Genomic DNA, 24,994 nt, shown 5'->3' with positions numbered 1-24,994 from the left:
CTCACCATAGATCACACGTGTGACGATTTTCTTTTCTGAATCACACACCAAAGGGGTCGCAGAGACTTGCTAAGCCACCTGTAGCCTATAGCAGAGGAGCAGCATACCCCTGATGGAAACGCATGGCGGAGCATTAACACATGACCCATTTCATCTCTTAGACACAACAGTCGGTAATGGACACTCTGATCTCTTTGCCTACTGCCCAGTAGATCTGTACAATGAATCACCTTGATGTTTCGCCAATAAATTGGAATTGAATTTGATTCACCTCCATAACACGCCTGTTTTCACTTGAAACCGTCTTCTGTTCCAACTCAAGTATGCGGTATCTATGGCAACCCATACCACATGTCCTTACTTACACGTACTTACCTAAATCCCTCTTCCTGTCATTTATGTAAACCCATTTGTAAAATGATTGATAGATCCATGTCTCATGTGGTATCTCCCCATTTAACTACGTCTAGGACATTTGCTCTGAGAATAAGCTTTCTGTGCATTGTGTTTCAATTGTTCATCTAACCATTGCTTTATCTTTGGGATATTTGAGTCGTACATATTTTTGTGTTATGCCATTAGCTAGAGCCGGCTCTACGGGGTGGCAAAGCTGGGCATGGACCCCTAAGATAAGTTTTGTTACCCCATTAAAAATGACAAACGGTATTGAGTTGACCATGCCCGGTTTTGCCAATGCAGCACCGCTGGGCCTGCATGTAGCGCGGACCGGGTCAGAGGCTGTATGTCGGTGTGCGCTCATGAGGGAGAGGCAGAGGGGTGTAATAATGTCATATTTAGTAGTTAACTCACAGAGAGGGAAAAAGGTTGTTCACTTTTGCAGACATCTACAGCTAGCTTCATTAATAAGTTTAATAATTATAGCTAGTTGGCTAAGCTCTGATCAGCTTGGATATCCCAAAATGTCTGGGCACTGCTAAGAGCAAAAAAACTGTCTGGGCACTGCTAAGAGCAAACAAACTGTCTGGGCACTGCTAAGAGCAAAACAACTGTCTAGGCACTACTAAGAGCAAACAAACTGTCTGGGCACTACTAAGAGCAAACAAACTGTCTGGGCACTGCTAAGAGCAAACAAAATGTCTGGGCACTGCTAAGAGCAAAACAACTGTCTAGGCACTACTAAGAGCAAACAAACTGTCTGGGCACTGCTAAGAGCAAACAAAATGTCTGGGCACTGCTAAGAGCAAAACAACTGTCTAGGCACTACTAAGAGCAAACAAACTGTCTGGGCACTGCTAAGAGCAAAAAAACGGAGAACCACCATGTCGAGACCGATGCCGAGCTCTCCGAGCAGCCTGCTAATCCGACTTAGCAGCAAATGTAATACCCGCCCATCCCCCACGCCACCGGCTGGGCAACAAGATGGGCAGGTAGTGGTTAGAGCGTTGGACTAGTAACCGAATGGTTGCGAGGTCGAATCCCCGAACTGACAAGTAAAAAAATCTGGCGTTCTGCCCCTGAACAAGGCAGTTAACCCACTGTTCCTAGACCGTGTAAATAAGAATTTATTCTTAACTGATTTGCCCAGTTAAATAAAGGTTCAATAACAAGATGGAGAATAGCCAGGGCCTAGCACCAGCAGCACGAGGGTAACATCACATGAAACACCTGCACATCTGTTACCCCAGCTACTAGCACCTGACCACCTCGGTGATGAGGAGACAGCGTTACCCCAGCCACCGGACCACCTCGGTGATGAGGAGACAGCGTTACCCCAGCCACCGGACCACCTCGGTGATGAGGAGACAGCGTTACCCCAGCCACCGGACCACCTCGGTGATGAGGAGCCAGCGTTACCCCAGCCACCTGACCACCTCGGTGATGAGGAGACAGCGTTACCCCAGCCACCTGACCACCTCGGTGATGAGGAGACAGCGTTACCCCAGCCACCTGACCACCTCGGTGATGAGGAGCCAGCGTTACCCCAGCCACCGGACCACCTCGTTGATGAGGAGCCAGCGTTACCCCAGCCACCTGACCACCTCGGTGATGAGGAGCCAGCGTTACCCCAGCCACCGGACCACCTCGGTGATGAGGACCCAGCGTTACCCCAGCCACCGGACCACCTCGGTGATGAGGAGCCAGCGTTACCCCAGCCACCGGACCACCTAGTGGTTAGAGCGTTGGACTAGTAACCGAAATGTTGCAAGATCGAATCCCCAAGCTGACAAGGTACAAATGTATCATTCTGTCCCTGAACAAGGCAGTTAACCCACTTTTCCTAGGCCGTCATTGAAAATAAGAATTTGTTCTTAACTGACTTGCCTAGTTAAAGAAAAAAAGGCTGGGTTATCCATGACACAAAGCCAGAGCTGTTCTCTATTGACAGGCCTTTCAGGGGAGTTGCTTATTTTAATGGTAGACTATAACTGTAACCATGTCTGTTTTTAGTCAGTTTGTATCTAATTCTACTGCAGAAAATAAAACTTTCCCAGTTCCCTGCTGCTCCTGCTTGCCCTCCCCTCTCATCTTCTCTCACGTCCCCTCTCATGCCCCCCCCCCTCTCTTTCTCTCTCTCTCTCTCTCTCTCTCTCTCTTTCTCTCTCTCTCTCTCTCTGTCTCTGTCTCTGTCTCTGTCTCTGTCTCTGTCTCTGTCTCTGTCTCTGTCTCTGTCTCTGTCTCTGTCTCTGTCTCTGTCTCTCTCTCTCTCTCTCTCTCTCTCTCTCTCTCTCTCTCTCATATAATGAGTTAAGATGGTGTCATGGCAGCGGAAGTCGTTCCCATTTTCCCTAAATGCTGAATAAATCCCAGCTAGGCCCTGTAATAGCCAGGGCTAATGAGTGTCTGACCCAGCTGCCTCCTAGCTAGCTGCCTCCCAGTCCCCGCAGAGATAGAAGAGCCATAGGAGAACAAGCACATTGAGAAATACATTGACTGAGTGATAAATTAATTAATGTCTTGTCTGTTGTGCTGTGGCAATGGAGGCCAGGGTGTAGTGGTGCTACTTGGGTTTGGGGGTGATTGAACTGTCAGTGGAGGAAGCAGCCCCTCAAGAGGCTGAAAATATTTGGCATGGGCCCTCAGATCCTCAAAACGTTTTACAGCTGGTATGGCAACTGCCTGGCATCTGACCGCAAGCGTGTCATGCGGCATCTGAGATGCTAAGATCCAGGACTGTTTCGCTAGCACAGATTGGAATATGTTCCAGGATTCTTTCAATGGCATTGAGGAGTTTACCACATCAGTCACCAGCTTCATCAAAAGTGCATAGACGACGTCGTCCCCACATTGACTGTACGCACATATCCCAACCAGAAGTCATGGATGACAGGCAACATCCGCACCGAGCTAAAGGCTAGAACCATCAAACAGGCAAAGCGTCAATACATGACTAAGATTGCACACCGGCTCTGACGCTCGTCGGATGTGGCAGGGCTTGCAAAATATTACGGACTACAAAGGGAAACCCAGCCGCAACCTGCCCAGTGATGCAAGCCTACCAGACGAGCTAAATGCCTTTTATGCTCGCTTCGAGGCAAGCAACACTGAAGCATGCATGAGAGCACCAGCTGTTCTGGACGACCGTGTGCTCACGCTCTCCGTTGTCGATGTGAGCAAGACCTTTAAACAGGTCAACATTCACAAGGTTGCAGAGCCAGACGGATTACCAGGATGTGTACTCAGAGCATGCACTGACCAAGTGTGTTCACTGACATTTTCAACCTCTCCCTGACCGAGTCTGTAATACCTACATGTTTCAAGCGGACCACCATAGTCCCTGTGCCCAAGAAGCAAAGTTAACCTGCCTAAATGACTGCCGCCCCATAGCAGTCACGTCGGTAGCCATGAAGTGCTTTGAAAGGCTGGTCATGCCTCACATCAACACGATCATCCCAGAAACCCTAGACCCAGTCCAATTTGCATACTGCCCCAACAGATCCACAGACGACGCAAGCTCAATCGCATTCCACACTGCCCTTTCCCACCTGGACAAAAGGAACACTTATGTGAAAATGCTGTTCATTGACTACTTCTCAGCGTTCAACACCGTAGTGCCCATAATGCTCATCACTACGCTAAAGACCCTAGGACTAAACACCTCCCTCTGCAACTGGATCCTGGACTTCCTGACGGGCCGCCCCCAGGTGATAAAGGTAGGCAACAACACATCTGCCACGCTGATCCTCTACATGTGGGCCCCTGAGGGGTGCGTGCTTAGTCCCCTCCTATACTCCCTTTTCACCCACGACTGCATGGCCAGCACGACTCCAACACCATCATTAAGTTTGCTGATGACACAACATTGGTTGGCCTGATCACCAACAACGATGAGACAGACAATAAGGAGGTCAGAGACCTGGCAGTGTGGTGCCAGGACAACAACCTCTCCCTCAACGTGAACAAGACAAAGGAGTTGATCGTGGACAACAGGAAAAGGTGTGCCGAATAGGCCCCCATTAACATCGACGGGGCTGTAGTAGAGCGGGTTGAGAGCTTCAAGTTCCTTGGTGTCCACATCACCAACAAACTATTATGGTCCAAACACACCAAGACAATCGTGAAGAGGGCACGGCAAAGCCTTTTCCCCCTCAGGAGACTGAAAAGATTTGACATGAGTCCCCAGATCCTCAAAAAGATCTACAGCTGCACCATCGAGAGCATCCTGACCGGTTGCATCACCGCCTGGTATGCCAACTGCTCGGCATCCGACCGTAAGGCGCTACGTCACTTGGGCCAAGCGTTCTGCCATCCAGGACCTCTATACCAGGCGGTGTCAGAGGAAGGCCCAAAAAATCGTCAATGACTCCAGTCACCCAAGTAAGTCATAGACTGTTCTCTCTGCTACCGCACGGCAAGCGGTACCGGAGCGCCAAGTCTAGGTCCAAAAGGCTCCTTAGCAGCTTCTACCCCCAAGCCATAAGACTGCTGAACAATTCCTCAAATGTCCCCCCCCCCCCTTGTTTTTACACTGCTGCTACTCGCTGTTTATTATGTATGCATATTCACTTTACCTCTGCCTACTTGTACAAATTATCTCAACTAACTCCCGCCACATTGACTCGGTACCGGTAGCCCCTGTGTATTTGTATATTTAGTAAATATTTTCTTAACTTTATTTCTTGAATCGCATTGTTGGTTAAGGTCCCATAAGTAAGCATTTCACGGTAAGGTAATCAAATCAAAATAAAATCAAATGTATTTGTCACATGCGCCGAATACAACAGGTTTCAAATACATTTTTATTTGATTTTTTTTTTATTTCACACTCATCACATACACTGCTGCTACTCTGTTTATTATATATCCTGATTGCCTAGTCACTTTTACCCCTACTGTACCTACATGTACAGTATTTGTGTAAGTATTCAGACCCCTTGACTTTCTACACATTTTGTTACGTTACAGCCTTATTGTAAAATTGATTGAATAGTTTTTTCCCCTCATCAATCTGCATCAATAACCCATGACAAATTTTAGACAGTTTTGCCAATTTATAGAAAATAATAATAAAACTGAAATATCACATTTACATAAGTATTCAGACCCTTTACTCAGTACTTTGTTGAAGCACCTTTGGTAACGATTACAGCCTCAAGTCTTCTTGGGTATGATACTACAAGCTTGCCACACTTGTATTTGGGGAGTTTCTCCCATTCTTCTCTGTAGATCCTCTCAAGCACTATCAGGTTGGATGGGGAGCGTCGCTGCACAGCTATTTTCAGGTCTCTCCAAAGATGTTTGATCGGGTTGAAGTCCGGGTTCTGGCTGGGCCACTAACACGGAACCCAAACCGGCTGCGCTCGTGCGCCATCGTGCGCTATCGTGCACCAAACGCGATCACGCAGGTTAAAATATCAAAACTAACTCTGAACCAATGACAATCATTTGGGGACAGGTCAAAAGCATTAAACATGTATGGCAATTTAGCTAGTTAGCTTGCACTTGCTAGCTAATTTGTCCTATTTAGCTAGCTTGCTGTTGCTAGCTAATTTGTCCTATTTAGCTAGCTTGCTGTTGCTAGCTAATTTGTCCTATTTAGCTAGCTTGCTGTTGCTAGCTAATTTGTCCTGGGATATAAACATTGAGTTGTTATTTTACCTGAAATGCAAAAGGTCCTCTACTCCGACAATTAATCCACACATAAAACGGCCAACCGAATCGTTTCTAGTCATCTCTCCTCCTTCCAGGGTTTTTCATCTTTGAACTTATATGGTGATCGGCATCTAAACTTTCATTGTATTACCACGACGACCGGCAAAACAGTTCGTCTTTCAATCACCCACGTGGGTATAACTAATGAGGAGATGGCACGTGGGTACCTGCTTCTATAAACCAATGAGGAGATGGGAGAGGCAGGACTTGCTGTGCAATCTGCATCAGAAATAGGAGTTCTATTTTAACCCTTGGCATGGCAGACGTGAGCAGTGTGGGTGCAATAATTGAATAACATGGATTTCTACATTTATTTTGCGACGCTTGTGTACGCGACGTGTCTGGTCTGGTCAGCATGTAAAGGACATTCAGAGACTTGTCCCAAAGCCACTCCTGCATTGTCTTGGCTGTGCGCTTAGGGTCGTTGTCCTGTTGGAAGGTGGACTTTTGCCCCAGTCTGAGGTCCGGAGCACTCTGGAGCAGGTTTTCATCAAGTATCTCTCTGTACTTTGCTCTGTTTGCTCATCTTTGTCTCGATCCTGACTAGTCTCCCAGTCGCTGCAGCTGAAAAACATCCCCACAGCATGATGCTGCCACCACCATGCTTCACCATAGGGATGATGCCATGTTTCCTCCAGACGTGACGCTTGGCATTCAGGCCAAATAGTTAAATCTTGGTTTAAACAGACCAGAGAATCTTGTTTCTCATGGTCAGAGAGTCCTTCAGGTGCCTTTTGGCAAACTCCAAGCGGCTGTCATGTGCCTTTTACTGAGCAGTGGCTTCCGTCTGGCCACTCTACCACTCTAAAGGCCTGATTGATGGAGTCCTGCAGAGATGGTTGTCCTGATGGAAGGTTCTCCCTTCTCCACAGAGGAACTCTAGAGCTCTTTCAGAGTGACCATCGGGTTCTTGGTCACCTCCCTAACTTAGGCCCTTCTCCCCCGTTTGCTCAGTTTGGCCTGGCGGCCAATCCTGTCTCGGAGCTCTACGGACAATTCAACTATATATATATATATATATATATATGTGTATGTGTGTGTGTGTATTTATATATACAGTTGAAGTCGGAAGTTTACATACACTTAGATTGGAGTCATTATCTCGTTTTTCAACCTCTCCACAAATTTCTTGTTAACAAATTATAGTTTTGGCAAGTCGTTAGGACATCTACTATGTGCAGTAATTTTTCCAACAATTGTTTACAGACAGATTATTTAGCTTATAATTCACTGTATCACAATTCCAATGGGTCAGAAGTTTACATACACTAAGTTCACTGTGCCAGCTTGGAAAATTCTAGAAAATTATGTCATGGCTTTAGAAGCTTCTGATAGGCTGATTGTCATAATTTGAGTCAATTGGAGGTGTACCTGTGGATGTATTTCAAGGCCTACCTTCAAACTCAGTGCCTCTTTGCTTGACATCATGGGAAAATCAAAAGAAATCAGCCAAGACCTCAGAAAAAATTTGTAGACCTCCACAAGTCTGGTTCATCCTTGGAAGCAATTTCCAAACGCCTGAAGGTACCACGTTCATCTGTACAAACAATAGTACGCAAGTATAAACACCATGGGACCACGCAGCCGTCATACCGCTCAGGAAGGAGACGCGTTCTGTCTCCTAGAGATGAACGTACTTTGGTGCAAAAAGGGAAAATCAATCCCAGAACAACAGCAAAGGACCTTGTGAAGATGCTGGAAGAAACAGCTACAAAAGTATCTATATCCACAGTAAAACGAGTCCTATATCGACATAACCTGAAAGGCTGCTCAGCAAGGAAGAAGCCACTGCTCCAAAACCGGCATAAAAAAAGCCAGACTACGGTTTGCATCTGCACATGGGGACAAAGATCGTATTTTTTGGAGAAATGTCCTCTAGTCTGATGAAACAAAAATAGACCTGTTTGGCTGTAATAACCATCGTTATGTTTCGAGGAAAAAAGGGTAGGCTTGCAAGCCGAAGAACACCATCCCAACCGTGAAGCACGGGGGTGGCAGCATCATGTTGTGCGGGTGCTTTGCTGCAGGAGGGACTGGTGCACTTAACAAAATAAATGGCATCATAAGGGAAGAATATTATGTGGATATATTGAAGCAACATCTCAAGACATCAGTCAGGAAGTTAAAGCTTGGTTGCAAATGGGTCTTCCAAATGGACAATGACCCCAAGCATACTTCCAAAGTTGTGGCAAAATGGATTAGAACAACAAAGTCAAGGTATTGGAGTGGCCGTCACAAAGTCCTGACCTCAAACCTATAGAAAATTTGTGGGCAGAACTGAAAAAGCATGTGCGAGCATGGAGGCCTACAAACCGGACTCTTACACCAGCTCTTTCAGGAGGAATGGGCCAAAATTCACCCAACTTATTGTGGGAAGCTTGTGGAAGGCTATCCGAAATGTTTTACCCAAGTTAAACAATTTAAAGGCAATGCTACCAAATACTAATTGAGTGTATGTAAACTTCTGACCCACTGGGAATGTGATGAAAGAAAGAAAGAAAGAAAGAAAGGCTAAAATAAATCATTCTCTACTATTATTCTGACATTTCACATTCTTAAAATAAAGTGGTGATCATAACTGACCTAACACAGGGAATTTTTACTAGGAATAAATGTCAGGAATTGTGAAAAACTGAGTTTAAATGCATTTGGCTATGGTGTATGTAAACTTTCGACTTCAACCTTATATATATATATATACACACACACACACACACACACACACACACACACACACACACACACACACACACACACACACACACACACACACACACACACACACACACACACACACACACACACACACACACACACACACGTGTTCAGTCCAATGTTCGAGAGATTTTCAGTGTCTTTTCTAGTATTTTTAATTATCTCTCAATGTAATATCATAATACCTGCCAAGAATGACTGATGCAGATATATTGCACACTTCACATGTTATACCCGTGTGTGTGTGTGTGTGTGTGTGTGTGTGTGTGTGTGTGTGTGTGTGTGTGTGTGTGTGTGTGTGTGTGTGTGTGTGTGTGTGTGTGTGTGTGTGTGTGTGAAGGATCCACATGATGCCTTTAAGGCAGAAAAATACAAAGGAGAGTTGACTGCGGGTTATTCATTTTAATTTTAAATACGTTTCAGATAAGGCTCCTCTCTCCCTTTTTCTTCCACCCCACCTCGCCCCGTTTTTCTCCTCTTTCCCTCTATTCCTTTCTCTTTCTAAAACACTGGAGCTAGATAAGGGATAAGCAGCATCTCCATGGCAACAGTGTCTTAAAATCAAGGACAATAGACCCCAAGGCTGTGTCTCTGAATCAAGGACAATAGAATGGCGTGTGACCCCAAGGCTGTGTCTCTGAATCAAGGACAATAGAATGGTGTGTGACCCCAAGGCTGTGTCTCTGAATCAAGGACAATAGAAGGGCATGTGACCCCAAGGCTGTGTCTCTGAATCAAGGACAATAGAAGGGCATGTGACCCCAAGGCTGTGTCTCTGAATCAAGGACAATAGAAGGGCGTGTGACCCCAAGGCTGTGTCTCTGACTCTTCAGTGAAGTCAGAATTCTGTTGACTCTCTGGTCTTGCCTGCTCTGTAGAGTCAGACAGCAGAAAGGATGGCGATAGACACTGGATTGGTCTGTTTTACACACACCAACCGCGGTCTGTTATTTGCTCTAGTTTAAGCGGTCAGCTCCATGTGTCTGGTGGCATTGGCTTCACAGCCCTTGAAGTTAAGCAGAGGTTGCTATGGTTACCCTGAATGGGAAAAACATTCCCCTCTCCCCTGGTTCCCTGCCCAGTAATAAATCTTAACCTCTGACGCCCCCCCCCCCATGATTTTCATCTAATGTCATGTCATTCCCATGATGCCTCTGGCCTAATGACTGTCATGCTGGAGTGTCAGCACTGGATACCTGCCCCTGTCTTTCTGTTCTGTGAAGAGGGGTCATCCCCATCATCCTGTATCCATCTCTGTGCACTCCTATCTGGGGGTATGATCAGTGCACAGACAGCCTCTTCTCTCCAGGGTTCTGTGGCTCCGTCAGAGTGAACACCCTCAATCTGAAAACACAACCATTCATGTTCGATTTGGACTCTGTCACCGTTTATCTTTGAAAGCGATAACTCATCAGTGTGTCAAAGTGTTACGAGAGTGGAAGAAATCGTTATCTCTGCAGCCTCGGTTGAACTGTGATCAAAGTTCGTCCATGTCGGGTACTAGTGCTCTCCGGACAGTCGCTCTTGTTCGCTGTAAATCACCTTTTTTCGGGGGGGGGAAAACTACAGAAACGGTTTCAGAGATGAAGATGGAGAAAAGTCAAAGGAAAGAGTTCCTGGAGAATATCAGTGTTCTGCAATGGATATGGAGCTTCCTCCTGTTAGGTCCGGTTTGTATTGGATTGATGGTGTACCTTCTGTTGACTTGTCTGTGGCCGCTGCCTGTTCTCTACCTCATCTGGCAGTTGATGGACTGGCACACACCTGAAAGAGGAGGCAGGAGAAGTTCTTTTGTGAGAAACTGGAAAGTGTGGAATCACGTTAGGGACTACTTCCCAATGAAGTTAGTGAAAACGGCGGAGCTGAACCCAAACGAGAACTACATCTTAGGGTGTCATCCTCATGGGGTGTTGAGTATCGGAGCCTTTGCCTCTTTTAGCACCGAGGCCTGTGGCTTTATGGACCTCTTTCCCGGGGTGCGCTCCTGCCTCTGCATCCTGGGTGGCCTCTTCAAGATCCCCCTCTACAGGGAATATGCCATGGCCACAGGTTGTTGTCCAGTCAGCAAGCCCAGTCTAAAGCACCTTCTGTCTAATAGTGGACAAGGCAATGCGGTGGTGATTGTGATAGGGGGCGCTGCTGAGTCACTGTTGAGCCTGCCTGGGGTTAACACTGTGGTAATGAGACAGAGGAAAGGCTTCGTCCGGGTGGCCCTGGAGTTTGGGGCTAACCTGGTGCCCGTCTACTCGTATGGGGAGAACAATATTTTCCGCCAGGTGATCTTCTCAGAGGGGAGTGTGGGCTGGAGGTTCCAACAACTCTTTAAGAAAATCATGAGCTTTTCCCCGTGTCTGTTTGTAGGTGAACGCTGGTTTTGGATGCCTTACCACTGCCCGGTCACCACTGTAGTGGGTAGTCCTATCCCAGTGCCCAAGAGGCTTTCTCCCACTCAAGAGGAGGTGGACCACTATCATGGCCTCTACATGGAATCCCTGGTCAAGCTCTTCAATGAACACAAGACCAGCTGTGGACTCTCAGACAGCCACGAGCTGCAGATCGTATAGACCAGTCATTTAAACTGCTCCCTACGAGGACAATGTGAATGATACTGTAGTCTATTGATCTCCACACTGAGACGACTTCAATAAACACATTCCAACTAGAGGATCTGATTCAGAGATGTCCCAAATCATTGATCCTTGGATTACCCAAGCTGCCTGGCTACTAGCTTTTTACTGTAAGAGTAAACTACAACCCCATGTACTTTGGTCAGATGTTGTTTACGTAGTCTGTCCACCAGATATTACTTTAAGAATGACTACAACGGAATAGTGCATGCGCTTAATATGTAATAATTTAACCATTATTAAACAGGTTCAAATTCAGCTCATTCTCCATTTCATAAAAAACAATGATTGATTGTGTGACTTAGGATTTATTTAGAAACACTGGGCCGACATGTTGAGTACAATCAATTTTCTTAATTAAGAGTGTGAACACAGTCTGCCTCCCTGACCCAAAGATCAGCTAACTGAACCACACACAGACAGACAGACAGACAGACAGACAGACAGACAGACAGACAGACAGACAGACAGACAGACAGACAGACAGACAGACAGACAGACAGACAGACAGACAGACAGACAGACAGACAGACAGACAGACAGACAGACACACACACACACACACACACACACACACACACACACACACACACACACACACACACACACACACACACACACACACACACACACACACACACACACACACACACACTTCAATATTATAAAGAGGTGTTTGAGCTGCTAGTCCAAAAGGAAGAACACGCTCAACATTATGATTTTCATCTTATGTCATGTCATTCCCATGATGCCTCTGGCCTAATGACTGTCATGCTGGAGTGTCAGCACTGGACACCTGCCCCTGTCTTTCTGTTCTGTGAAGAGGGGTCATCCCCACCATCCTGTATCCATCTCTGTGCACTCCTATCTGGGGGTATGATCAGTGCACAGACAGCCTCTTCTCTCCAGGGTTCTGTGGCTCCGTCAGAGTGAACACCCTCAATCTGAAAACACACCCATTCATGTTAAACGTGACAGAGTCCAAGTCTATCTTTGAAAGCGATAACTCATCAGTGTGTCAAAGTGTTACGAGAGTGGAAGAAATCGTTATCTCTGCAGCCTCCGTTGAACTGTGATCAAAGCACGACAACGCGTGGTAAAATTGCACACGTAATTATCGAAATATGAAACAAAATCCTTGTCACCTGATCCATCGTTACAATGTGTTTTAAATAATTGTTTGGTCTCACCGTCGTTAATTTACTGTTAAACAGCTGTAGTTTGTCTTTGGCTCTTCTAGCTTTCCTCTGAGGGTTTTGTTGCAAGTCTTATTCTCCTCCAATAATGTCCAGATATTTACCTGTCCTCCGTCTCAGTCCGTGTGTATGACTTAGATACCTTAGCCAACCAGTTTAAACAGATTACTCTAACCATTTACACAACACAGTAACACAATGCTGGAAATGCATAAAACACCCCCAACACCTCAGTAAGGCACAATGTATAGGTCTTATATTGAATGTATTAGTCTCATTGAACCAGATATATCATCTCACGGTTAGCAGTCATTCTCTAAATTCTTTAGTCTATGAAGTGCTTTGAAAGGCTCTCACTGTAACCCCCCTCCAGGTCTCTGAACAGAGAACTGGATGGGGGTTACTGTGAGATTAGTAGGAGAACAGAGACCTGGAGGGGGGTTACAGTGAGATCAGTAGGACAACAGAGACCTGGAGGGGGGTTACAGTGAGATTAGTAGGAGAACAGAGACCTGGAGGGGGTTACAGTGAGATTAGTAGGAGAACAGAGACCTGGAGGGGGTTACAGTGAGATTAGTAGGAGAACAGAGACCTGGAGGGGGGTTACAGTGAGATTAGTAGGAGAACAGAGACCTGGAGGAAGGTTACAGTGAGATTAGTAGGAGAACAGAGACCTGGAGGGGGGTTACAGTGAGATTAGTAGGAGAACAGAGACCTGGAGGGGGTTACAGTGAGATTAGTAGGAGAACAGAGACCTGGAGGGGGTTACAGTGAGATTAGTAGGAGAACAGAGACCTGGAGGGGGGTTACAGTGAGATTAGTAGGAGAACAGAGACCTGGAGGAGGGTTATAGTGAGATTAGTAGGAGAACAGAGACCTGGAGGGGGTTACAGTGAGATTAGTAGGAGAACAGAGACCGGGGGGGGGGTTACAGTGAGATTAGTAGGAGAACAGAGACCTGGAGGAGGGTTATAGTGAGATTAGTAGGAGAACAGAGACCTGGAGGGGGTTACAGTGAGATTAGTAGGAGAACAGAGACCGGGGGGGGGGGGGGGGGGGGGTTATAGTGAGATTAGTAGGAGAACAGAGACCTGGAGGGGGGTTACAGTGAGATTAGTAGGAGAACAGAGACCTGGAGGGGGGTTACAGTGAGATTAGTAGGAGAACAGAGACCTGGAGGGGGTTACAGTGAGATTAGTAGGAGAACAGAGACCTGGAGGGGGTTACAGTGAGATTAGTAGGAGAACAGAGACCTGGAGGGGGGTTACAGTGAGATTAGTAGGAGAACAGAGACCTGGAGGAGGGTTATAGTGAGATTAGTAGGAGAACAGAGACCTGGAGGGGGTTACAGTGAGATTAGTAGGAGAACAGAGACCGGGGGGGGGGGGTTACAGTGAGATTAGTAGGAGAACAGAGACCTGGAGGAGGGTTATAGTGAGATTAGTAGGAGAACAGAGACCTGGAGGGGGTTACAGTGAGATTAGTAGGAGAACAGAGACCGGGGGGGGGGGGGGGGGGGGTTATAGTGAGATTAGTAGGATAACAGAGACCTGGAGGGGGGTTACAGTGAGATTAGTAGGAGAACAGAGACCTGGAGAAGGGTTACAGTGAGATTAGTAGGAGAACAGAGACCTGGGGGGGGGGTTACAGTGAGATTAGTAGGAGAACAGAGACCTGGAGGGGGGTTACAGTGAGATTAGTAGGAGAACAGAGACCTGGAGGGGGTTACAGTGAGATTAGTAGGAGAACAGAGACCTGGAGGGGGGTTGCAGGGAGCTTAGTAGGAGAACAGAGACCTGGAGGGGGGTTACAGTGAGATTAGTAGGAGAACAGAGACCTGGAGGGGGGTTGCAGGGAGCTTAGTAGGAGAACAGAGACCTGGAGGGGGTTACACTGAGATTAGTAGGAGAACAGAGACCTGGAGGGGGTTACAGTGAGATTAGTGGGAGAACAGAGACCTGGAGGGGGTTACAGTGAGATTAGTAGGGGAACAGAGACCTGGAGGGGGGTTACATTGAGATTTAGTAGGAGAACAGAGACCTGGAGGGGGTTACAGTGAGATTAGTAGGAGAACAGAGACCTGGAGGGTGTTACAGTGAGATTAGTAGGAGAACAGAGACCTGGAGGGGGGGTTACAGTGAGATTAGTAGGAGAACAGAGACCTGGAGGAGGGTTACAGTGAGATTAGTAGGAGAACAGAGACCTGGAGGGGGTTACAGTGAGATTAGTAGGAGAACAGAGACCTGGAGGGGGTTACAGTGAGATTAGTAGGAGAACAGAGACCTGGAGGGGGTTACAGTGAGATTAGTAGGAGAACAGAGACCTGGAGGGGGGTTACAGTGAGATTAGTAGGAGATCAGCCTCTAGTAAAGGTGAGGTCAAGAGTTATGCCTGACTTGTGAGTTGTAGGGGACTGGGAAAGGGTGAGGTCAAAAGAGGCAGGGGGGGAGAGAGAGTTGGAAAGAAATTAATCAAAGGTAGATGTCATGGGGTTGAAGTTGCCAAGTACGAAGAGCGGTGAGCCATTGTCAGGAAATTAGTTTATGAAGGTGTTGAGGAACTCTCCAAGGGCACCTGGTGAGCGATAGGTGACAACAATGTTATGCTTGAGTGGATAAGTGACAGTGACAGCATGATATTCAAATGAGAATAGAGAAAATCTCTCCTTCAGAGAAATGAGTAACGCTGTTGCGTCACCGTGACGACTACAGTTCCACAGCCCGTATTTATAAATACTGTAGGCTACTATACTGGTGAACACTGCAGTCTTACTGAAGACCACCCTACAAATCCAACCCCTGCTTTATGGAAGGTTTTGCGACTGGGTGATAAAGTCTCGGGTTGGTGTGTGCCTGTGTGTGTTTGTTTGCCTGGGAGACAGGCTAACCCAGGGGAGGAGAGAAAAGGGAGGATGGGAGGAGGAGAGGAGAGAACACGTCTCCGGTTGCCAGGTCTTCCTGATAAGTCTGGTAGATCAGAGAGAGGGCCCCAGGCCATTTTATACCTGTGTATTTCCAGACCTCATTAAGGGCTGACTGGCTGGTGTCAGTCACTATTTCTGCTGTTACTGGGGGGAAAACAGCACTGAGTCTCTCATAAACCCCATAAGTTGCCAGTCTGTTTCTAGTCTCTTTAATTTAGCCTGGGTGCCAGTCTGTTTCTGGTCTCTTTATTATAGCCTGGGTACCAGTCTGTTTCTGGCCTCTTTAATACAGCCTGGGTACCAGTCTGTTTCTGGCCTCTTTAATATAGCCTGGGTACCAGTCTGTTTCTGGCCTCTTTAATATAGCCTGGTTACCAGTCTGTTTCTGGCCTCTTTAATATAGCCTGTGTACCAGTCTGTTTCTGGTCTCTTTAATATAGCCTGGGTGCCAGTCTGTTTCTAGTCTCTTTAATATAGCCTGGGTACCAGTCTGTTTCTGGCCTCTTTAATATAGCCTGGGTACCAGTCTGTTTCTGGTCTCTTTAATATAGCCTGGGTACCAGTCTGTTTCTGGCCTCTTTAATATAGCCTGGGTACCAGTCTGTTTCTGGCCTCTTTAATATAGCCTGGGTACCAGTCTGTTTCTAGTCTCTTTAATATAGTCTGGGTACCAGTCTGTTTCTAGTCTCTTTAATATAGCCTGGGTACCAGTCTGTTTCTAATCTCTTTAATATAGCCTGGGTGGCAGCCCTAAGCCTCTCCTCATAAACCCCAGAGGCTGCCAGTCGGTTTCTGCTCTCTTGCCATCTCTTTATGGAATTGTCATGCAAAACATTTTATTGGGCTTGACAATGACAATGGAGCAGGCAAAAGTACAACCAGATCTGGGACCAGGCTACTGCTACTGGGACCAGGTTACTGCTACTGGGACCAGGCTACTGCTACTGGGACCAGGCTACTGCTACTGGGACCAGGTTACTGCTACTGGGACCAGGCTACTGCTACTGGGACCAGGCTACTGCTACTGGGACCAGTTTACTTCTACTGGGACCAGGCTACTGCTACTGGGACCAGGCTACTGCTACTGGGACCAGGCTACTGCTACTGGGACCAGGCTACTGCTACTGGGACCAGGCTACTGCTACTGGGACTAGGCTACTGCTACTGGGACCAGGCTACTGCTACTGGGACCAGGTTACTGCTACTGGGACCAGGTTACTGCTACTGGGACCAGGTTACTGCTACTGGGACCAGGTTACTGCTAATCGGGCCAGGCTTGGCTTCCCCACAGCCCATAGCCCAGGGTTCGTCAACTAGGTGAGGCCTCGGGCCAAATTGTTTGAGTTAACAGTCGGCGGGCCTGCACATATTTGCACAATTGTGTGTGATCCTCTCACAGTCCGCCCAGGTGGAGAATTCTCCTCCCTTGCTAAGAAAACGATACCCTCGTTGGATGAGGCCGCAATTCAAACTGAGTTGATTGAATACCAGACATCGAGCAAAATCAGGGATGTGCTCAGGAGTTCCGTGTCCTTGTGTGCGTTGTGGGTGGCATGCTCAGACGAATACAGCACTATAAAGAAACGGGCATTTTATGTGCTGACAATGTTTGGATCGACTTACACGTGCGAGTCCTCATTTTCCTTTAGGAACACAATATAGACTCACGACAGGAACAGGCTTTTACATAAGTCAATCGACGACTGCCTGCTTACTAAAATCACATCCATCTCATCCGACATCCACAAGATTGTGTCCGAGGGAAAATGCACCTTTTCCCATTGGATAAGTAAATGAGTGGCCTATATGACTGTATTTAGTAAATACTAACATTATTGTGAGTGCTTATCAAAGTCTCAAGCTGACAGTATTTTCTGTTTGTTGTTTGGTTACTAGAGCAGGCTATTCCGAGACTCCCGATTCTAGACAATCAGACATCGCCTTTTTTTCCCCTTAAATTATTGTTTTATATAGGATGCTACATTTTTGTCCAGTTGCAATTGTTAGTAGTCCTAATAAATAAATAAATCCCACTTCTATTAGGCCTGATCTTTCTTAGTGTGAAAGATGCCGTTAAGCCTCATAGCCTACCTCAGCCCGTTGTTATTTTATATCGGCCTCGGCTCGGGAAGAAATCCACTCCAATTTAGCACTCTTGTTGTTTGTGAAGTCAAATTTCAAACGAAGATTATTGTTGAAATGGATTACTCGACTGGTGTAGTTTTTCTCCATCTGTTGCTGTGCGCCACTTGCGTAACAAGTTAGATATATTTTCAGCACGAGGCGCTGTTCACCGCACTGTTCAGCCTCATGTCAGCCTATCTTGCACACCATAGCCTCTTGTCAGACTCTTGTCAGACTCTTGTCAGACTCTTGCAGCCTATCTTGCACACCATAGCCTCTTGTCAGACTCTTGTCAGACTCTTGCAGCCTATCTTGCACACCATAGCCTCTTGTCAGACTCTTGTCAGACTCTTGCAGCCTATCTTGCACACCATAGCCTCTTGTCAGACTCTTGTCAGACTCTTGCAGCCTATCTTGCACACCATAGCCTCTTGTCAGACTCTTGTCAGACTCTTGCAGCCTATCTTGCACACCATAGCCTCTTGTCAGACTCTTGTCAGACTCTTGCAGCCTATCTTGCACACCATAGCCTCTTGTCAGACTCTTGTCAGACTCTTGCAGCCTATCTTGCACACCATAGCCTCTTGTCAGACTCTTGCAGATTAGGCTGTAAAACAGGAGGGTAATGTACAAGTGTATTGGTGTGTGATTTAAAAGGGACCAGTTATTGTGTGTCTGTTAGTGTACCAAGAAGATAAGGGGTGTGTGTGTGTGTGTGTGTGTGTGTGTTGGTGTGTGTGTTGGTGTGTGAGAGAGAGAGTCGGTGTTGGTGTGTGTGTGTGTGAGAGAGAGAGTCGGTGTTGGTGTGTGTGTGTGAGAGAGAGAGTCGGTGTTGGTGTGTGTGTGTGAGAGAGAGAGTCGGTGTTGGTGTGTGTGTGTGAGAGAGAGAGTCGGTGTGTGTGTGTGTGTGTGTGTGTGAGAGAGAGAGTCAGTATCGGTGTGCCAAGATGATAAGTATGGTGTGTGTGAGAGCCAGGAGTTGAGTCAAACATAATTAGGACTGGGCTGTGATGACAGAGACGGCCTAAACAGCTGAGCTCTGAGCTGCCTGCTGTTGGCACTGAGAGGACGGTGATTATCAGGCAGAAGCATGTCATCACATACTGTAGGACTCTGAACTTAACCCTCTGTTATAGAGCCTACTCTAGGATGTCGTAAGCCTGACTTAACAGAACGCTCTGTCATAGAGCTATTGTAAGCCTGACTTAACAGAACGCTCTGTCATAGAGCTATTGTAAGCCTGACTTAACAGAACGCTCTGTTATACTCTGTTATAGAGCCTACTTTAAGGCTGTCGTAAGCCTGACTTAACAGAACGCTCTGTCATAGAGCTATTGTAAGCCTGACTTAACAGAACGCTCTGTTATAGAGCCTACTTTAAGGCTGTCGTAAGCCTGACTTAACAGAACGCTCTGTCATAGAGCTATTGTAAGCCTGACTTAACAGAACGCTCTGTTATAGAGCCTACTTTAAGGCTGTCGTAAGCCTGACTTAACAGAACGCTCTGTCATAGAGCTATTGTAAGCTTGACTTAACAGAACGCTCTGTTATAGAGCCTACTTTAAGGCTGTCGTAAGCTTGACCTAACAGAACGCTCTGTCATAGAGCTGCCGTAAGCCTGACTTAACAGCACGCTCTGTTATAGAGACTACTTTAGGTTGTCGTAAGCCTGACTTAACAGAACGCTCTGTCATAGAGCTGACGTAAGCCTGACTTAACAGCACGCTCTGTTATAGAGACTACTTTAGGTTGTCGTAAGCGTTTTACATAAACAACCCCGAGGTATGCGTTGTTGCAACGTGTGTATTATTGAACAGGCCTTATGAAAATGCAACAGCGAATGTCAATATATCCCAAAATGATGATAGAGTGTAGTAAGACGCTGTCAGGGGAGGAGTGAGGTTACCATGTTGAGATGCAGTGTTGCTGTCACCGATACTCCCCCTCCTCATCTTGTCACTCCTCGAGATGCGTCCCTAATGACACCCTGTTCCCTGTATAGTGAAGTACTTTGGTAGTGCAATACGTAGGGAACAGGGTTTAATTTGGGATTCCGCACTCCTCTCTTTCCCTTTCTGTCTGGTCTTGTAGCTCTCTAACGGTGAGGCTGATGAATGGTGTTGGTTACAGCCATGTACAGTATATATATGGCTGATGAATAGTGTTGGTTACAGCCATGTACAGTATATATATGGCTGATGAGTAGTGTTGGTTACAGCTATGTACAGTATATATATGGCTGATGAGTAGGGAGTAGTGTTGGTTACAGCCATGTACAGTATATATATGGCTGATGAGTAGTGTTGGTTACAGCCATGTACAGTATATATATGGCTGATGAGTAGTGTTGGTAACAGCCATGTACAGTATATATATGGCTGATGAGTAGTGTTGGTTACAGCCATGTACAGTATATATATGGCTGATGAATAGTGTTGGTTACAGCCATGTACAGTATATATATGGCTGATGAGTAGTGTTGGTTACAGCCATGTACAGTATATATATGGCTGATGAGTAGTGTTGGTTACAGCCATGTACAGTATATATATGGCTGATGAGTAGTGTTGGTTACAGCCATGTACAGTATATATATGGCTGATGAGTAGTGTTGGTTACAGCCATGTACAGTATATATATGGCTGATGAGTAGTGTTGGTTACAGCCATGTACAGTATATATATGGCTGATGAGTAGTGTTGGTTACAGCCATGTACAGTATATATATGGCTGATGAATAGTATTGGTTACAGCCATGTACAGTATATATATGGCTGATGAGTAGTGTTGGTTACAGCCATGTACAGTATATATATGGCTGATGAGTAGTGTTGGTTACAGCCATGTACAGTATATATATGGCTGATTAATAGGGAATAGTGTTGGTTACAGCCATGTACAGTATATATATGGCTGATGAGTAGTGTTGGTTACAGCCATGTACAGTATATATATGGCTGATGAGTAGTGTTGGTTACAGCCATGTACAGTATATATATGGCTGATGAATAGGGAGGAGTGTTGGTTACAGCCATGTACAGTATATATGGCTGATGAATAGTATTGGTTACAGCCATGTACAGTATATATATGACTGATGAGTAGTGTTGGTTACAGCCATGTACAGTATATATATGGCTGATGAATAGGGAGTAGTGTTGGTTACAGCCATGTACAGTATATATATGGCTGATGAATAGTATTGGTTACAGCCATGTACAGTATATATATGGCTGATGAGTAGTGTTGGTTACAGCCATGTACAGTATATATATGGCTGATGAGTAGTGTTGGTTACAGCCATGTACAGTATATATATGGCTGATGAATAGGGAGTAGTGTTGGTTACAGCCATGTACAGTATATATATGGCTGATGAGTAGGGAGTAGTGTTGGTTACAGCCATGTACAGTATATATATGGCTGATGAGTAGTGTTGGTTACAGCCATGTACAGTATATATATGGCTGATGAGTAGTGTTGGTTACAGCCATGTACAGTATATATATGGCTGATGAGTAGTGTTGGTTACAGCCATGTACAGTATATATATGGCTGATGAGTAGTGTTGGTTACAGCCATGTACAGTATATATATGGCTGATGAGTAGTGTTGGTTACAGCCATGTACAGTATATATATGGCTGATGAGTAGTGTTGGTTACAGCCATGTACAGTATATATATGGCTGATGAGTAGTGTTGGTTACAGCCATGTACAGTATATATATGGCTGATGAGTAGTGTTGGTTACAGCCATGGACAGTATATATATGGCTGATGAATAGTGGTGGTTACAGCCATGTACAGTATATATATGGCTGATGAGTAGGGAGTAGTGTTGGTTACAGCCATGTACAGTATATATATGGCTGATGAGTAGTGTTGGTTACAGCCATGTACAGTATATATATGGCTGATGCATAGTGTTGGTTACAGCCATGTACAGTATATATATGGCTGATGAGTAGGGAGTAGTGTTGGTTACAGCCATGTACAGTATATATATGGCTGATGAGTAGTGTTGGTTACAGCCATGTACAGTATATATATGGCTGATGAGTAGTGTTGGTTACAGCCATGTACAGTATATATATGGCTGATGAATAGTATTGGTTACAGCCATGTACAGTATATATATGGCTGATGAGTAGTGTTGGTTGGCTGGCTGACTGACTGCATGCTGTCTGGCTGCATGTCTGGCTGGCTGGCTGCATGCTGTGTGACTGTCTGGCTGGCTGCATGTCTGGCTGGCTGACTGCATGCTGTGTGTCTGTCTGGCTGGCTGCATGTATGTCTGGCTGGCTGTATTTCTGGCTGGCAAGCTGGCTGACTGCATGCTGTCTGGCTGCATCTCTGGCTGGCTGACTGCATGCTGTGTGTCTGGCTGGCTGGCTGGCTGCATGCTGTGTGTGTGGCAGGCTGCATGTCTGGCTGGCTGGCTGACTGCATGCTGGGTGTCTGTCTGGCTGGCTGCATGTCTGGCTGGCTGGCTGACTGCATGCTGTGTGTCTGTCTGGCTGGCTGCATGTCTGGCTGACTGCATGCTGTGTGTCTGTCTGGCTGACTGCAGGCTGTGTGTCTGTCTGGCTGGCTGCATGTCTGGCTGACTGGCTGACTGCATGCTATGTGTCTGTCTGGCAGGCACTGGCCAATCGTCTGGGAGAAGAAAAAAAAAAGCTATTTAACCTATTCATTGATGGAAATACCAGTTGATGTAAATACATTTGACCGATCATGCTTACATGTCTATAGGTTAATTTGCATAATGTAGTCGAATGAAATTGTCACTTGTGTATATTCGTTATGTATCTTATTTATCACGTGCACAGCATACAGATGCAGAGTCTTGGAGCGGAGAATCTGTCAGACAGATCTGTCAGACAGATTTCTTGTAGAAAATGCCAGTGAATGTTCTTTGAACAGCAGGAGGGGGCTTCAAATCTGTCAGAACCTGTCTGTCAGCATCCGTTTTTTATTTACATTTTTTAATTTCTATTTTTACATTTTAAATGTTATTTTCGTGATGTTTTTTCATTTTTTCTTGTTAAATTTTTTTTTTAATATATATATTCGTATTTATTTATTTTTTATCCCTTTTCCTCCACAATTTCGTGATATCCAATTGGTAGTTACAGTCTTGTCCCATCGCTGCAACTCCCGTATGGACTCGGGAGAGGCGAAGGTCGAGAGCCGTGCGTCCTCCGAAACATGACCCAGCCAAGTCGCACTGCTTCTTGACACAATTCTCCGGAAGCCGGCCGCACCAATGTGTCGGAGGAAACACCGTACACCCGGCGACAGTGTCAGCGTGCGCGATGGGACAAGGACATCCCGGCCGGCCAAACCCTCCCTGAACCCGGACGACGCTGGGCCAATTGTGCACCGCCACCCATGGGTCTCCCAGTCGCGGCCGTCTGCGACAGAGCCTGGACTCGAACCCAGGATCTCTAGTGGCATGTGACACGTGGTGTGCCTTAGACCACTACACCACTCAGGAGTTGCGCATTCAATTCTAAATACAATAATGTGTTAAATTGTTTTGGGGCCGTGATTTAAAAAGAGCTACTATTTGTATTTCTCAAATGGTAATTGAAGATTATTCATTACATTTACATTTAAGTCATTTAGCAGACGCTCTTATCCAGAGCGACTTACAAGTACATACATTCATACTTTTTTGTACTGGCCCCCCGTGGGAATCGAACCCACAACCCTGGCGTTGCAAGCGCCATGCTCTACCAACTGAGCCACACGGGACCACACGGGACCACACGGGACCACACGGGACCATTCGCCATTCAAATGCAACGAAAGGCAGGCTTCATCAACGTGTCACACACCACTTTGCAACAAGCTGGAGGCATTTAAAAAAACATACAGCTACTTCATTGTTTGAAACCTGAAGCTTTTACTACATATTATGAGGCATGTTTTACCTTGCTTACAAGTAGCTTAGGCCAATATCCGACCATATTATTTTATAAAGACTTCCATCTGCCATTGAAACCAGTAACCTGTTTCTCTCATTTTCTATTGTTTTAAACATTCTGCACTAATAATGTTCAGAAATAATCAATTTTATCAACATTTTAAGCTAAACGTTCTGATCTGTTTCTTATTTTATTTACATGTTTCATATGTTGCCTAGACCTCCTGGTTGTATGAATCTGAGATCTATCGTCCCACAACTGTCCCAGAGTCTGTTTCGGCCCTTTCTGTCTCGACAAGCTGACCAATAGAATAGGTCAACTTTACAAGCTGACCAATAGAATGACCAACTTTACAAGCTGACCAATAGAATAGGTCAACATTACAGGCTGACCAATAGAATAGGTCAACATTACAAGCTGACCAATAGAATAGGTCAACATTACAAGCTGACCAATAGAATAGGTCAACATTACTAGTATAGGGTATAGTATTGGTTAATAGTGGTGGTTATTAACATTGGTGGCGCCTCCATAGGGCTAGGGGAAGCAGTTGAATTGAATTGCCAAAATGATATAGCCTAATTAGCCTACTCCTGTCTATACAGAAATAAATAAAATCATTCAAAATAGGCTACTAAAGCATTATTTTGCCACAGAGGATAATTTGCTTCCCCTTTTAAAGTAATAAGTTGTGGATTGTTTTAAATCGTGTAGCCTATAGTCAGACGGAAAGGCTGCGGGCATATCTCATATAGCCTATAGTCAGACGGAAAGGCTGCGGGCATATCTCATATAGCCTATAGCCAGACGGAAAGGCTGCGGGCATATCTCATATAGCCTATAGCCAGACGGAAAGGCTGCGGGCATATCTCATATAGCCTATAGCCAGAAGGAAAGGAGGCGGGCGTATCTCATATAGCCTATAGCCAGAAGGAAAGGCTGCGGGCGTGTCTCATATAGCCTATAGCCAGAGGGCATATCTCATATAGCCTATAGCCAGAAGGAAAGGAGGCGGGCATATCTCATATAGCCTATAGCCAGAAGGAAAGGCTGCGGGCATATCTCATATCTCATATAGCCAAAAGGAAAGGCTGCGGGCGTATCTCATATACCCTATAGCCAAAAGGAAAGGCTGTGGGCGTATCTCATATAGCCTATAGGCACACCCCCCACAGCTGCATGTGAGCTCTCACATTTTTCAACACGTTTTTTACAAAAGAGTAGATCTGGAGTTAGATAAACTTGGATTGTTCGGCAGGGACATATGCAGGATGATACCCTCCACAGCATGGCCTTCGTTCCAGATCAACATTTTGACCAAAATTAACCGGAGAGATTACTGCTTCCAAGGTTTTTCCCCCCCAAGC

At 45.9% G+C, this 24,994-nt stretch overlaps 2 protein-coding genes across 4 annotated transcripts in view; both read left to right on the top strand.

The window, feature by feature from the left end:
* LOC129822403 (syntaxin-1A-like) overlaps positions 1-24,994 on the top strand; it is a 233,677-nt gene that overhangs the window by 122,629 nt on the left and 86,054 nt on the right. The window lies entirely within an intron of this gene.
* LOC129822402 (2-acylglycerol O-acyltransferase 3-like) lies at positions 10,010-11,711 on the top strand. The gene has a single exon (XM_055880659.1). It carries the CDS (start codon positions 10,317-10,319, stop codon positions 11,388-11,390), a length of 1,074 nt encoding a protein of 357 aa, XP_055736634.1. The 5' UTR covers positions 10,010-10,316; the 3' UTR covers positions 11,391-11,711.

The sequence above is a fragment of the Salvelinus fontinalis genome, chromosome 24 (genome assembly GCF_029448725.1).
Source record: "Salvelinus fontinalis isolate EN_2023a chromosome 24, ASM2944872v1, whole genome shotgun sequence".
Lineage (NCBI taxonomy): Eukaryota > Metazoa > Chordata > Actinopteri > Salmoniformes > Salmonidae > Salvelinus > Salvelinus fontinalis.
This window is presented reverse-complemented; position numbering and strand designations above follow the sequence as displayed.

Coding starts and splice junctions, on each gene's coding strand:
- LOC129822402 (XM_055880659.1), top strand. CDS start 10,317: ATGTCGGGTACTAGTGCTCTCCGGACAGTCGCTCTTGTTCGCTGTAAA.